This window comes from Geospiza fortis, unplaced genomic scaffold (genome assembly GCF_000277835.1).
Source record: "Geospiza fortis unplaced genomic scaffold, GeoFor_1.0 scaffold80, whole genome shotgun sequence".
NCBI classification, from domain to species: Eukaryota; Metazoa; Chordata; class Aves; order Passeriformes; family Thraupidae; genus Geospiza; species Geospiza fortis.
Genome location: NW_005054551.1, coordinates 132,853 through 147,719, shown reverse-complemented (window position 1 = coordinate 147,719; position 14,867 = coordinate 132,853). Strand labels below are relative to the sequence as shown.

The 14,867-nt window shown below is 52.1% G+C and overlaps 1 protein-coding gene across 2 annotated transcripts in view; it reads right to left on the bottom strand.

Moving 5' to 3' along the window:
- ADAMTS10 (ADAM metallopeptidase with thrombospondin type 1 motif 10) overlaps nucleotides 1-14,867 on the bottom strand; it is an 81,278-nt gene that overhangs the window by 58,481 nt on the left and 7,930 nt on the right. For both annotated transcript variants that reach the window (XM_005429493.2, XM_031064043.1), the window contains exons 2-3: nucleotides 5,020-5,329; nucleotides 210-565 (exon numbers count right to left, since the gene is read on the bottom strand). In XM_005429493.2, the coding sequence (XP_005429550.1) occupies nucleotides 210-565; nucleotides 5,020-5,107 (444 nt within the window). In that variant the 5' untranslated portion in view covers nucleotides 5,108-5,329. The remainder of the gene's footprint in view (nucleotides 1-209; nucleotides 566-5,019; nucleotides 5,330-14,867) is intronic.

Below are 14,867 nucleotides of genomic sequence, written 5' to 3'. Positions count from 1 at the left end.
AAAATATAATATAGAAATATAGAAATATAGAAATATAGAAATATAGAAATATAGAAATATAGAAATACAGAAATAAGTGGGGTTTAAAAAAATATATTAAATATAAAGCTTGCCACCAACCCCAAGCTTTTCCCACCACATGGATCCACCTGCTGGAGGACCAAAGCAGCTGGCACTGCCCCCATCAAGCCAAGCCAAGGCAGACTCACCAGCCCGTTGCAGTTGCTGATGGCCACCTTGGAGCTGAGGTACTGGTCCTGCAGGTGCCCAGCGTAGTGGCAGTCCTCGTGGAAGTCGTGCTGCCAGTCCATTCCATCCCGCTTCCAGTACTCCACGGTGAAGTGCTCGGCCAGCAGGTTGGAGTGCAGGGTGAGGTTGAGCAGGAACTGGGTGTGGTGGGCAGAGACTTTGTAGAAGACCTGCTGTTCCGAGGGCTCGTAGGGCAGTGAGCGCCGCGGCCGCGGCTTCAGCTGGCGGCGCATGTCGAAGGTGAGGAAATCGCCGTTCTGGTCCACTTGGATGGGGAAGGCGATCTCATAGTGATCCAAGCTGGAGAGGAATTCCTCTGGGGAGGGAAGGACATGCATGGGAATGGCAGCCTGCAAAGGGAGTTGGACGCCCAGCAATGCCAGCCCGAGTGCAGTGCAGGGGGAGGGTCATGGTCCTGCCGTGGCATTCCAAAAATTGGGATCCCAAGGCTCTGCCCAGCCTGCAGGATCCTGGGTGTCCTAGATTGTCAAGGAAATTGTATTCTATTTGCCATCTGTATGGCAGTTGTCTTCTGTTCAGTGGGCAGATTTCCTTATCTCTTCCACACCCACTCCTCCCTCTGGGCAGACATCTGCTGATAACAGCTGTTGAATGTCCCTGCATGGCTGTTAAGAACGACAGCATCCCACTGGGAGATGTGAGCCCAGAGGGAGAAGCCAAGCATTCCTACCTGGATATAATCTGAGATTCTCCACTGGATTTCCCAGAGGAACAGCAGCTGTCTCTTCCCCTGGATCTTCAGAGGCAGAGACTCCACCTTTCTCCAGGATCCCTGCTCCAGCAGAACCACCCCTGACACTGCAGGAGGGCTGCAGCCACAATTCCAATGGGACTGCTGCCAGCACCCTGACCCACAGGGTGTCAGGTTGTGTTCTGACTCTGGCAGTGTTGTTTTAGTTTACTGCATTGCTTATTTTATCTTTTTATTTTCTTCCCTATTAAAGAACTGTTATTCCTGCTCCCATATTTTTGCCTGAGAGCCCCTTCATTTAAAATTTATAGCAATTTGGAGGAAGGGGATTTACATTTTCCATTTCAGGGAAGGCTCCTGCCTTCCTTAGCAGACACTTGTCTTTCAAAACCAACACTCATCCTGAAAAGGGAGTTGGACATCCAGCAATGCCAGCTTGAGTGCAGTGCAGGTGGAGGATCATGGTCCTGCCATGGCATTCCAAAAATTGGGATCCCAAGGCTCTGCCCAGCCTGCAGGATCCTGGAAAATGCCCCAAATGCTGCAGCTTGCAGAGCCTTGGGACAGCAGTTTTTGGAATGCATCTTTTTCCTCTGCAGGTGATGGAGAGGAAGAGCCTGGCCCAAAGGGCCCTTCAGGACACCCTGATTGTGGCTCTGGACCTGCAGTGTCTCAAATCCTTTAATCTCCACTGGGAAGAGGGAATCCCAGTTTTGCAGAGTCCAGCTCTGAGCTTTGGAGAGTTTTTTTTTTTGACCTGGATCCTTCCAGGAACAGACCCAGCAATGAAGTCTCTTCAAAAGGAGGCAGAAGGAGCCTTGGGGTGACAATGACTCAGGGGAAAATTTTATTTCATTTTCTCCCTATGGGTTCCTCAGGACATCTGCAGCTGCCACAGGGAGCTGCTGGCTCTGAGAACACAAAACAACAGCACCACCCCAACCTCGCCTGCAATCAGAGCTGCAGGGGCACAGAGTCTTTGAAATGCCAATCCTGACATCAAAATAAGAGAGAAACCAGAATTCCTCCAGTGATGCTGAAAATGAGCAGGAGGAGAAGTCAGACGTCCCAATTCCCCAGCCAGGTCTCTGTCTGTGACCCCACCCTGCCTTCCCAGCTCTCTGGATTGGTTTTTATCACCTCAGCCTGGTTTAGCAGCTCCTTTTGGGGCCCTGTGTGGTGCCACCCAGGCTGTGCTGTGACAAGGGCACTGTCCCCAGCCCCTCCACCTGTGCTGGCACAGCAATGCATCTCTGCAGGCTGCCAAACAAACTGGCACCCTGCAACCTCAGCAGAAACTCCTCCTTTTCAAAGGAAAATGTCCCAGGGACTGCCAGATTGGATCTGAGCAAAGATCTGGTGTTGGAACCCTGGCTGCTGAGAATTTCAGACTTTCTGTGCTGGCAGGCACTGACCCCCAAGAGAACACTGCATTGACCTGAGGCTGTGGAGAAGCTTCCAAAATGGAATGACAGAACTGGGATTGTGGGTGTGGAGTTTGAATAGAAATGTGTGATATCACAGGGTGGGAAACTTGGAGTTGAAGGTTTTAGAATACAGGAATATGTATAAAGCAAGATGGAGGTTTTAGGGTGCAGGATGGTTTTTCTTCACCACCTTCTTCTTCTTGTCCTTCCTGTCCTCCTTCTTCTTCTTCTTCTTCTTCTTCTTCTTCTTCTTCTTCTTCTTCTTCTTCTTCTTCTTCTTCTTCTTCTTCTTCTTCTTCTTCTTCTTCTTCTTCTTCTTCTTCTTCTTCTTCTTCTTCTTCTTCTTCTTCTTCTTCTTCTTCTTCTTCTTCTTCTTCTTCTTCTTCTTCTTCTTCTTCTTCTTCTTCTTCTTCTTCTTCTTCTTCTTCTTCTTCTTCTTCTTCTTCTTCTTCTTCTTCTTCTTCTTCTTCTTCTTCTTCTTCTTCTTCGTCACCTTCTTCTTCTTCTTCACCTTCTTCTCCTTCTTCACCTTCTTCTCCATGGATTTGGGTGGTCTTGTGTAATTGGATAAAAAAGTCCACATTGTGGGCCATGGGTGGTTGGTTATTGGGTTAAAATTAAAAATAATTTAGGTGTCATTTCTTAATTGGATAGTTTATCCTTAAAAGGCCTTGTAGATAGAGAGATGGGGCTCCATTTTTTAGTTTGTTAGAGTGAAGTGCTGTAGAACTCAGGGTTTGTGAGACTGTGACATAGATAAGAACTGATAAACATCTGAGTCTGAACAAGAAATACTGTCTTGAGTGCTTTCAATCTCAACCCTGACAGAGGCAGAAAAGAAGCAAAGGAACTCACAATCTGGCTCTGTCTGACAGCCCTCAGCCCCAGAGGCTTGGGCTGAAATGGGAAATATCCATGTGCTGGAGCAGGACAGCTCCTCCTCACTGAGTGTCCTCCTGAACCCCTCATGCCTGGAGGGTTTGAGCATCCTGAGCCCTCATGGGAGGAGATTTTCCCTCTGTTCCCTCTGGAAAAGTCTTTCTGTGCTTTTTGCATCCCACTTGTTGTTGTTTCCTAAGCCAGCAGGAGGGGCCTGGCTGCTCCAGGGTGGCTGAATTTTGCCAGCCCCCACCTTCAGAGCTTTCCCAGCCATCAGAAGCTCAGCCAGCTCCAAACTGCACTCTCACCACAGGGCAGCACTGGAAAGTTTCCTTTTCCTCTGTTTTCCAGTGTGGGAGCCTGACAGAGTGGTTTCCTTGGCCACCAGGAATGGCTGAGCTCCCATCTTTCCTGACCATAAACACTCCTGGCACCTCTGAATGGTCAGAATTAATTATTAGGGTTTTAACTTCCCATGCTCCAGCTTTTCCTCCATCCCAGCACCTCCCTGTGATGGGGCTGGGCAAACAAGGGTGACTTTTTGCACTGAGAAATGACTTCAGGCTTGGAAAAATTTGCTGTCAGAAGTGTTTTGTTTTCCTTTTTGCCTCTTTGCAGTCCACGTGGGCTTGGAAAAGAGTGAATCAGAGGGTGGTTTGTGCTCACTGTGGCTACAAAGCACCTGGGACTAGGGGTTGGAGGCTCTGATCCTGACCTGAAAGGCGCTTCCAGGAGGAAAAACGTGTCCAGAGCTGAGGGTGGGGTGGTGTGTGAGAAGCTGGTGGCACTGCGGGGCTGGACACTGCATCTCCTCAGGGAAGTCACTCTGGACACAACCAAAACCACTACTGCTGGGAAGGATGAAAGTTTGACAAGAAAGTCTCACAGATATGTGTGCTTTGCAGAAAGATTTTTGAATGTAGAATCTGAAGAATGAATAGAGATAGAAGCAAGTTTTGATATAGAAGAAAAGAGCTGCTGAGCCAGTCTGACTGTATAACCAAGAAGGCAAAGGGTGTGTTAGTTAGAAGGGGTTTTTATGGCTTAGAGCAAAGGATAGACCCACCTCAAACAAGATGTTTTTACCAAGTAGAAAGATAGTACAGGCAAACAAGTCAGCAAATGTTGCAAGTAGAAAAAAAGTCTCAGAATTTTCTACTGCAAGAAAACTGAAAAACAATTTCTAGCTTAAACTGTAATGTACTAACTTTTAGTGATTGGAGCATAGTAACATTAATCTGGTAATTATAGTAGTTATGATAGGCTATAGATAATAGTTAAGGTATAGATGGTTCTACTGTATTAAAATGCTCAGTAAAGTATCTAATGCAATATAACCAAAACCAAAGGGTCCCCAGTCCTGCCTGCAGCTGGAGCTGACAGCTATAGGCACAGGCTCTGTTGCCCACAACCCTGGACTGCTGGAACGTCTTGGATGGAATAAACTGCATGTTGAAGAGCCCCTGGAGTCCCACATCCCTCATTTAGGTTCTTACAGTGGCACCCAACGTGAGGCACCATTAGTAAGAGGCTGAATGAGGGATGTGGGTCTCCAGGCCTGCCTGCAGCTGGAGCTGACAGCTGTAGGCACAGCTCTGTCACCCATGACCCCGGACTGCTGTAACCTATACAATAAACTGCATGTTGAAGAGCTGCCTGGAGTCCTGCATCTCTCTTTCAGGCTCTTATACACTACACCATCCCATCCCATCCCATCCCATCCCATCCCATCCCATCCCATCCCATCCCTACCTTGTGACTGGAAGGGGAAGCCGGGGAAGGTGCACCCTGCCAGGCCGAGGGTGATGGTCCAGGTGAGGAGCCTCCAAGCTGTGGCCATGGTCAGCGCCGCTCGTGTCGGAGCAGGGAGATCTGTGCCGGCTGGGAGGGCGCTGTCCCCACATGTCTCTCCCTCGGCCACCCCTTATGTCCAGAGAGGAGTCCCGGGTCCCTCCGCAGGCATCCTTGGCTGCTCTGTGCTCTCCCGAGGCCGGAGGTGGTGGCAGTGCCAGGCCAGCACGGCGGGGTCAGCACGGGCTCGTCCCCAGCCCCGGCATCGCCCCTGCGGAGGAGTGTCACAGACATCTTTTATGAAAAATCCTTTCTTTAAGATTTTTTTTCTCCTGAGAAGCTGAGAGGCCTCAAGAACAAAATGTAAACAATGGTTATCTGCTGCTGTGGAATGCAACAGGTGCATCTGTGATTCGCCCATGTTAGATGCTTCTAATTAATGGCCAATCACAGTCCAGCTGGCTTGGACAGAGAGTCCAAGCCACATGCCTTTGTTATTCATTCCTTTTTTTGCTATTCTTCGCTAGCCTTCTGATGAAATCCTTTCTTCTATTCTTTTAGTATAGTTTTAATGTAATATATATCATAAAGTAATAAATCAAGCCTCCTGAAACATGGAGTCAGATCCTCATCTCTTCCCTCATCCTAAGACCCCTGTGAACACAGCCACAGGGGAGAGGGGGATGAGCAAAGGGAGGGAGGAGAAGGACTCGAGGCAGGCAGGGAAATGAGGAAAGCAGGGTCCTGGAGAAGGCAGGAGTGGGATGGAAGGGGAGGAAAAGAGGAGAAAAGGATGGGAAGGGTTTGAGGATGGATTAATCCCATCAGCTCTGCACTGCACTTCCGGGGGTTCTCCCAGCTGGTACCTGCAGAAAGGAGCTCAGGACCAATGGGAATCCTTTATCCTGTGGTAGCACCCTCAGGGAAAAGCAGCCCCAAGAGTGCCCTGGGTCACCTGATCCCTTAAAGAGAGCAGGAAATAACAGCACTGGCAGGGGGTGGTGAGCAGCAACCCAGAAATCCTCTCTGGGGCTTCTCTGGATTTCAAACACACTTTAAGGACTGTCGCTGCACTGTGGGAAGAGCTCTTGCTCTCGAAGCGTACTGGCTGAACCTAAAAAAGTGATGGAAAACAAAGAACTCATTCAGGGAACTCACCCTCAACCCCATCCACAAATGGATCCCGAGATTCCAACCGCATTTGTTCTTTAAAACGCTCTGCTAATTGCTCTGGCGAAAGATTCCTGGCTTGCAGAGAATTTCCACTGAGTCTGAGGCAATTACCTCAAACTCGAATCGTGCTGAGGACTTGCACAAAAGCCTGTGGGGTTTTCCTCTTGCCCACCCACTCCATGAGTATGGGATGAGTGCAGCACATCCCAGAGAATCCCAAATATCCCAGCGGTGATGCTGCAGGGCATGACCCAGCAGCCAAACCCAAACCTCCCTGCAGGAGTGGCAGATCCCATGGGCTGGTGCAGGGCTGGGAAAGGCAGGAGGAGATTCCTGGGAAAGGAGGGATGAGCTGCTGGGAATGGCAGGATGAGATCCCCATAAAAGGCAGGATGAGCTCCCAGGAATGACGGGATGAGCTCCCTGGGAAAGGCAGGATGAGCTCTCGGGAAAGGAGGGATGAACTCCCCAGGAATGGCAGGATGAGTTCCTGGGAAGGCAGGATAAGCTCCCTGGGAATGGCAGGATGAGCTCCCCGGAAAAGATGGGATGAGCTCCCCATGAAAGGTGGGATAAGCACCCCAGGAAAGGCAGGATGAGATCCCTGGGAATGGCAAGATGAGCTCCCGGGAATGGCAGGATGAGTTCCCTGGGATGAGCTCCCAGGAAAGACAGGATGAGCTCCCCAGAATGAGCTCCCCGGAAAAGATGGGATGAGCTCCCCTGGAATGGCAGGATGAGCTCCCCATGAAAGGCAGGATGAGCTCCCTGGGAATGGTGGGATGAGCTCCCTGGAAAGGCAGGATGAGCTCCCCGGGATGAGCTCCTGAGCATGGGAAGAGGCTGGAGATGGGAGGAGGGTGCTCTTTGCAAGGTGTCAGCAGCCAGGGCCTGTGTGTGGTCCTCATCCAGTAGGGAAACGCTTAACCCCTGCCTTGCTGTGCTCTGGGCTGGTTCAAACAGCCCAGGGCAGGGGAGCTGGGTCCTCCTGGGAATCTGCCCCACTCACCTCCATGTCCTTATGGGAATCTGAATCCCTGAAAGTGAACTTCTGCTCCTGTTTTCCCATCTTTACTGTGCCATGAATGGTATTTGTGCTGCAGGAAGGACACCCAGCGCAGCCCAGAGGTGGTGTAGGGGAGGTACAAGGGGAAATCCTGGAGATGATTCCTGCCCCAAATTTATTATGGAAGTCACAGAATGGTTTGGGTTGGGAAGGACCTTAAAGCTCATCTTCTTCCACAGGGGCAGGGACACTTTCCACTAGCCCAGGGTGCTCCAAACCCCATCCAACCTGGCCTGGGACACTTCCAGGGATCCAGGGGCAGCCACAGCTGCTCTGGGCAACCTCACAGGGAAGGATTTCTTCCTAAAATTTCATCTAAATCTCCCCTCCTTCAGCTTAAAGCCATTAACCTAAATTAAAGTTATTTTCCTCTACTAGTCAGAAACAGTTGGAGATGAAACACGCAGCTTTAAACACAATTTGGAGTTACATAATTTAAATATTAAGAATTTTCACTGCTTATTTACAGTTAAGAATGGCCAAAGATCCTCGCTGAGGCCTCCCTGGATTCCCCAGTCCCATCTGGGGCCTCTTGTCAGGTTTTCCTCTGCAAAGCCTGGACACAACATGAGGTGGCCTCCAAAACTGAACATCCTGTGCGTGGCCCTGAGAATGAGAGGGACAACTCGCACCTTGGGCCACTCCTTTTCCCTGGGACAGGTAAGGGGAATCAGGGAGTGGGGGGGAAGAGGGTTGGGGCAGGAATTCTGCCCTGTTCCACCCCAAAAAGAGGATGCTGAGATCCAGTGACAGCATCACCCTGTGGTGCCACAGCGAGGGCACAGCCAGGGCCAGGCAAAGCACGTAGGGGCTGAGGGAATTGTGCTGGAAAAGGGAGAAGTTGCAAGCAAAGCCCTCTCCTAAATCAGCATCTCCCAAAGCTTGTGATTCCAGCTTTTCAATCCTGCCATGGCTCCAAAACCCATGGAGCCCCGCTAAAGTGTTGTTGAAGATTGCAAGGCAAGATGTTTGCAACTGCCATCTGTATGGTAGATTATCTTTTGTCAAGGGGGCAGTTTGCCTTATCTCTCTCTTTGAGTGACCACAATCACACCTCTCTAGGGAGGGGACATCTGCTGATAAGAGGCTGTTGAATGTCACTGCATGGCTGATAAGAACTACAGCATCCCATTGGGAGATGTGAGCCCAGAGGGAGGAGCCAAGACATCCTTCTCTACAGGATCCCTGCTCCAGCAGAACCACCCCTGACACTGCAGGAGGGCTGCAGCCACAATTCCAATGGGACTGCTGCCAACACCCTGCCCCACAGGGTGTCAGGTTGGGTTCTGACTCTGTCAGTGTTGTTCTAGTGTACTGCATTGTTTATTTTATCCTTTTATTTTTTTTCCTTTTCCTATTAAAGAACTGTTATTTCCTGCTCCCATATTTTTGCCTGAGAGCCCCTTAATTTAAAATTGATAGCACCTCGGAGGGGTGGGGAGGGTTCACATTCTCCATTTCAGGGGAGGCTCCTGCCTTCCTTAGCAGACTCCTGTCTTTCCAAACCAAGACAAGTGTATTTTCCCCTGGGCTTCACACGACTGATTTTCCCTGTTTTCCAGCTGTCAAACCCTTTTCCTCCAGGCCTCCCGTCCTCCCTCCTCGTGTCCATGACCCTCCCCGTGTCCCCCCTGCCCTTCCCGGCTGCTCAGCATCCGGGGCTTCATTCCCAGAGCCCGAGGAGCAGGAGGAGCACCTGGGGAAGGTGTTCTCTTCACAGGTGGATCCAGCTCCTCTCCCCGTGGGTGGATCAGGCTCCAAGGAGCACCTGAAAGAAGGTGTTCTCCTCACAGGTGAATCCTTGCTCCTCTCCCCACAGGAGGAGCAGGATCTACCTGGAGGAAGGTGTTTTCCCCACGGGTGAATCCTGCTCCTCTCCTCGTGGGTGGATCAGGCTCCAAGGAGCAGGAGGAGCTCCTGGAGGAAGGTGTTCTCCTCACGGGTGAATCCTTGCACCTCTCTCCATAGGTAGATCCAGCTCCAAGGAGCACCCAGAGGATGGTGTTCTCCTCACAGATGATTCCTGCTCCTTTCCCCACGGGTAGATCCAGCTCCAAGGAGCACCTGGAGGAAGGTGTTCTCCCCATGGGTGAATCCTTGCACCTCTCCCCATAAGTAGATCCAGCTCTGAGGAGCAGGAGGAAGGTGCTCTCCTTACAGATTAATCCTTGCTCCTCTCTCCATGGATGGATCCTGCTCCTTTCCTCATGGGTGGATCCAGCTCTGAGGAGCAGAAGGAGCACCCGGAGGAAGGACAAGGATCCAGAGGAACTCTGGTGTTTCCATTCCCTACCAAGTTTTCTGTAACCTCACTGTGCAGCTCACAGGATGATCCCGAGGATCACAGAGCCCCAGCGGGACACGTGGGCGCCACGGGCTGGGCTGGGACAGCTCGGGGACAGCTTGGGGACAGCCTGGGGACAGCTCGGGTGTTGGGGTAGATGAAACAGGAAAGCCTTATAAATATGATTCCCTGGCAAAAGATTTTGAGAATATAGAAACTATAAGCGAGATTGAAACGCAAGCAAGCTTTGAGATCCCTCAGTTACTGAACAACTGGAAAACAACGGTGTGGCTGGCTGAAGGTAATCCCCTTTTGATCAAACAACACCCTCTGCTTGCAGACAGGCCCAAGGGTCAGAGCAGACCCTACAGCTTGGCAGGAGGGGCCCAAAGAGGAGTTTTTAAGGTTTAAAATGTAACACAGTATGGTAATGTAATGATTCTTATAGGCTGCATGTAAATGCTATAGAATTTGTATCTTGCACTAGATTGGTTAGTGAGAATTAGAATATTCAACACAGGAGAAGATTTATTGTATTGTGACAGGAACCTCGCTCTCTTGCCTTTTACTCTCTTACCTTTTTTACTGCCTTACACTCTTATCCTCTTACTCTCTTGCCCTCTCATCCTCTCTACCTCTCTCTTTTCTCAGCCTGCTCTGAGCTGTGGCTGGCAGCTCCCAGCAGGGCCCTGCACCCAGGCCCTTTGCAATAAACCCCAAGTTCCACAACCAAAAGAAGATTTATTGTATTGTAACAGGAACCTCGTCCTCTTTTACTCTCTCTTTACCCTCTTTACTCTTCCTCACTCTCTCATCTCTTTACCACACTCTTGCCTTCTCTCTCTTTACCTCTCTCCTCTCTCAGGCCTGCTCCGAGCTGTGGCTGGCAGCTCCCCACAGGGCCCCGCACCCAGGCCCTTTGCAATGAACCTCAAATTCCAAGACCAGAAGAAGATTTATTGTATTGTAACGGGAACCTCACCCTCTGATCCTCTCTTTTACTCTCTCGTTCTCTCTTTACCACTCTCTTTATCTCTCTCTCCCTCTTTGGGGCCTGCTCCGAGCTGTGTTTGGCAGCTCCCAGCAGGGCCCTGCACCCAGGCCCTTTGCAATAAACCCCAAGTTCCACCACCTGGCTTCAGAGATCTCTCGTCTCCATCCGTCCGACCGTGCTACCCCCCGATGCTCCTACACTCGGGGACAGCTTGGGGACAGCTCAGAGACACGGCGTGACCTTTCCAGTCTCGTGCCTCCCTCGCTTGGGCTGCTTCCGATCTGCTCCTTCCCAAGGAATTCGCTGTCCTTGGCAGCCTCGGCCCGGGCTGACGCTCCCGGCTCCCAGTGCCAAGGGTGGCTTTGGCCGAGTGAACCCGAATGACACCAAGGGGACAACGCCACCAGAGCAGCCAGCTCACCTCCTGCCACCCCAAACAGCGCCGGGAAGGAAGGGGCTGGGAAAGGGGTGAAATTCCAGCTGGGATGAAGCGAGGAGAGAAGAAGGAGCGGGGCAGATGAGAGCTGCTCCCAGCTGCAGACAGAACTCCCCGGCTGCTGGGCCGGCTCCAGCAGCGCAGGGGAAGGTAATAGGAAGCAGATGGGCGATGCTCGGGGCCAAGAGGAAGGTTCAAGGTGCCTCCTAGTGCAGGGAAGAGGAATTTAACTGCTTTTAAAGATGCAGGACCCTGCGGCTTCCAGGTTTCTCATCCAACTTTTGCAAATTATGAGCTCAGGTGTCCTTTTCCCTTTTTTTTTTTTTTTTTTTTTTTTTTTTCTGAGGGAGAAATAAATACAAACAGAGATTTCTGTTTCCAGCTTGCCCCGGGGGAAGGAAATACTTTTAGTGCACCCCCTGCCAGGCCTTCCACTGACATAATTCAGACATGGGAGAACTGGGAGCAGTGGAGACCAGTGGAGAAGTGAGAGCAGCACCCCAGTGGGAGCACTGGGAACAGTGGGAACAGTGAGAAAGCAGTGGGAAAACAGTAGGGAAGCAGTGGGAAAACAGTAGGAGCAGGACCCCACAGCTGCACCACCCCAACAGCATTTCTGGGCTGTGTTATTTTAGGAATGAAAGCCTCAAGGTTCTTTTTTTCTTGTGTAAAACGGGGAATTGACACCACCCTATAACCATATTTGGGTTATTGGGGTTATCTTGGTGCCACATCTCACAGCTTGGTCCCTTTTTGGCCCCAGGTGCTCCCTGACCCTCCCAAGGGGCTGCTCAGCCCCACAGCAGCCCTGGCAGCCCCTACAAACAGCACCACAGGGGTTTCTGCTCCTCCAGCTGCTCCAGCCTGGGAGTTGTTCCATCAGGTCAAGGTTTATCTCTGGGGAAGAGCTCTGAGCCCCAGCCTGACCCCACGGGCCTCATTTTTGATGGAATCCAAGTTAAACACAGCAGGGACTGCAGGGGACTGGAATTTGGGCTCAGGGGCTGTGCCAGGGCAGTTTTAGCACTTGGCAACAGCAGCAGCAGCAGCAGATTTTTCAGGCTTTCCTGAAAAAAGGACCCACAGGGATCCCGTGCTACCCACGGTGGGCTCTCTCCTGCTGCCCTCCAGGACACACCACAGCCCCTGAGTGCCTGTAGCTCCTGGGTGCTGCTCCTAAAGCCACCTGAAGAACAGTGCCCCTGTCACCTGCCATCGCTGTTTCATGGAGGTGGCACCTCAGGTTTGAGCTTTTCTATTTTTGACATTCTGTGCTGCTTTAGTGGGTGGGTCTGGGTTCACATGAGGGGATGGTGAGCTCTGTGCACAGAGCAGGGAGACAAAACGATTCCTGCTCCAGCTGGGCACCAAGGACAAATGATCCAAATCTCAGGCCCAAGAGCACAAACAACGTGGGCTGGAGAGAGAAAAACAAGCAGGATGGGACTGCATGGGCTGGGGTGGAACTGGACAATGAACTGCAATATGCAAATGGAGCAGAACTGATCAAAGAGAGAGACCCCGTGACCAGGTGTCCATTTTTGTGACCATTTTGGTTCATCTTGGGTGCAGCCCTGGCTGGGCTCTTGTGCTGCACAAGGTGCATCCATTGAGGCCTTTTAATAAATCCCTGCTTTATTCTTTAGCTCTGTCTGGTCTCTGTTCTAGCTCAGCCTTCACAAGGCATCAGAGTGCCACAGGTTTTGGCTGTAAAACCTCAGCTGGAATCAACTTTCGCCCTTCCAGTGAAGACATTTTTCCTCATATCCAATCTGAACATCTCCTGGGGCAATTTGAGGTTGAACACTGCTTGTTCCCTGGGAGCAGAACTTGACCCCCCTGGCTGTCCCCTCCTGTCAGGGAGTTGTGCAGAGACACCAGGTCCTGCCTGAGCCACCTTTTCTCCAGGCTGAGCCCCTTTCCAGCTCCCTCAGCCTCTCCTGCTGCTCTAGAATTATCAAAGCAAAGACCATGGAACATCCTGAGCTGGAAGGGACCCTCAGGGATGATCAGTGCAGCCCCTGTCCCTGCACAGACACCCCAAGAACCCCACCCTGAGCAGCCCTGGGAGCTCCTGGAGCTCTGGCAGCCTTGGCACCATTCCCTGGGGAGCCTGGGCAGTGCCCAGCAGCCTCGGGGGGCAGAACCTTGCCCTGAGCTCCATGCCAAGGCCTGGCCCAGCTCCAGCCCTTGCTGGGCTCCTGTCCCTGTCCCAGAGCAGAGCTCAGCCCCTGCCCCTGTGCCTGCCCTGGGGAGGAGCTGCAGCCCCCGAGGAGCCTCCCCTCAGTCTCCTGGGCTGCAGCTGAACCAGCCAAGTGCCCTCAGCTGCTCCTCAGCCCCTTCCCCAGCTCCGTGTCCCTCCTCTGGGCACTCTCCAACAGCTTTGGATCCTTCTGATCTTGTGGTGCCCAAAGTGCCCCCAGCACTGGAGGTGAGGCTGCCCCAGGGCAGAGCAGAGTGGGACAATCCCTCCCTGGGCCCAACCAGCAATGTTCAAACCCTTCTCATCATCTCTCCATCCCTGCTCCTCCTCTCTTTGGGCTCTCTCTGCACACCCCAGGGCCTGGCAGGGGCAGGTCCTGCTGCATTTCTGTGTTTCCTTGGGGGGGTCTCAGCCCCTGCACTCCCCGGGGCTCTGGGTGTTCCCTGCATGCTCAGGCACCTCCCCAGCTCCCAGCTGGCAGCTCTGGGCAGGTCCCTGCACGTTCCCGGGGATGGAACACACAGCCAGGCTCCCCCCGCAGGGCTGAGCACGTGGGGGATGCAAAACTGTCCCAGAGACCTCCCTGGCTTCCAGCAGGAGAACGTCCTGATAGTCCCGACAAAATATTTGGCCAGGCTGCCAAGTGGAAAACATGCAGAGCTGCAGATGGCAGAAGTCTCCCCTGCAGTCATCTTGCCAGCACGACAGGACTTCCACTGGGAAGTCATTTCTCAGCTCTAGGGCAGCACCAGGGGTTAAACCCACAGAAATCAGCGGTTTTTGCTGCCAGGAGCGTCTGCAAACTGCGAGAAAAGGGTTAAAGTCACAGGTCTGCAGAACACAGAGTAAGAACTTGAGCCATAATCTGCTTTGCTGCTCCAAGTGTGGCCTCTCTGAGGCCACGGCGAGTGAGGAATTAGAGACATGGAGTTATCCCTGTTCCCAGAGCACTGCAGCCTCCAGCCCCGAGGTGGCTCCTGCCTGCACAGCCACCCTTTGGCTGCCCCTCTGCTGTCCCCTGCCACCAACCCCAGCTGCTGCAATGCCACCTCTGCTGTCCCTTCCCTGCTGACCCCCTCGGGGCTGGGAGGGGGCCTGGGATGCTCAGTGCAGCCCCCCTCCCTTTCGAGGGCTGTTCTTTGCACACCCCAGTGGCTGCAGGTCCCATTTCAGCTTCCCAGGAGGGGAGGTGCCGTTTTCACACCGTTAAAATCAGATCCAAGCCCATCCAAAGGCGCTCCCCAGCAATGTGGGAAATGCAGACTGACACTGCCAGTGCGACCCTGAGAGCTGAGGGCTCTGAGCTGGGGTCTCTGTGTTGTGGTGTGATTTCATGGTTTGCCTCAGATACCCCGGGTTCCTCCCTGATAATTCCCTGCCAGGTGTGTCAGTCCCCTCTCCTTTCCCCTCCCAGCACTGTCTGTCTTGGAATTCCAGAAGGGATTGGCAGATTCAAAGGATGCCCTCTCCCCCTGTGTAGCCATGATATTTTCTGAAAAATCCTTTCCTTAAGATTTTTTTTCCTGAGAAGCTGAGAAGCCTCAAGAACCAAATGTAAACAATAATTATCTGCTGCTGCAAAATGCAGCAGGTAAATCTGTGATTAGTCCATGTTAGTTGTTTCTAATTAATGGCCAATCACAGCCCAGCTGT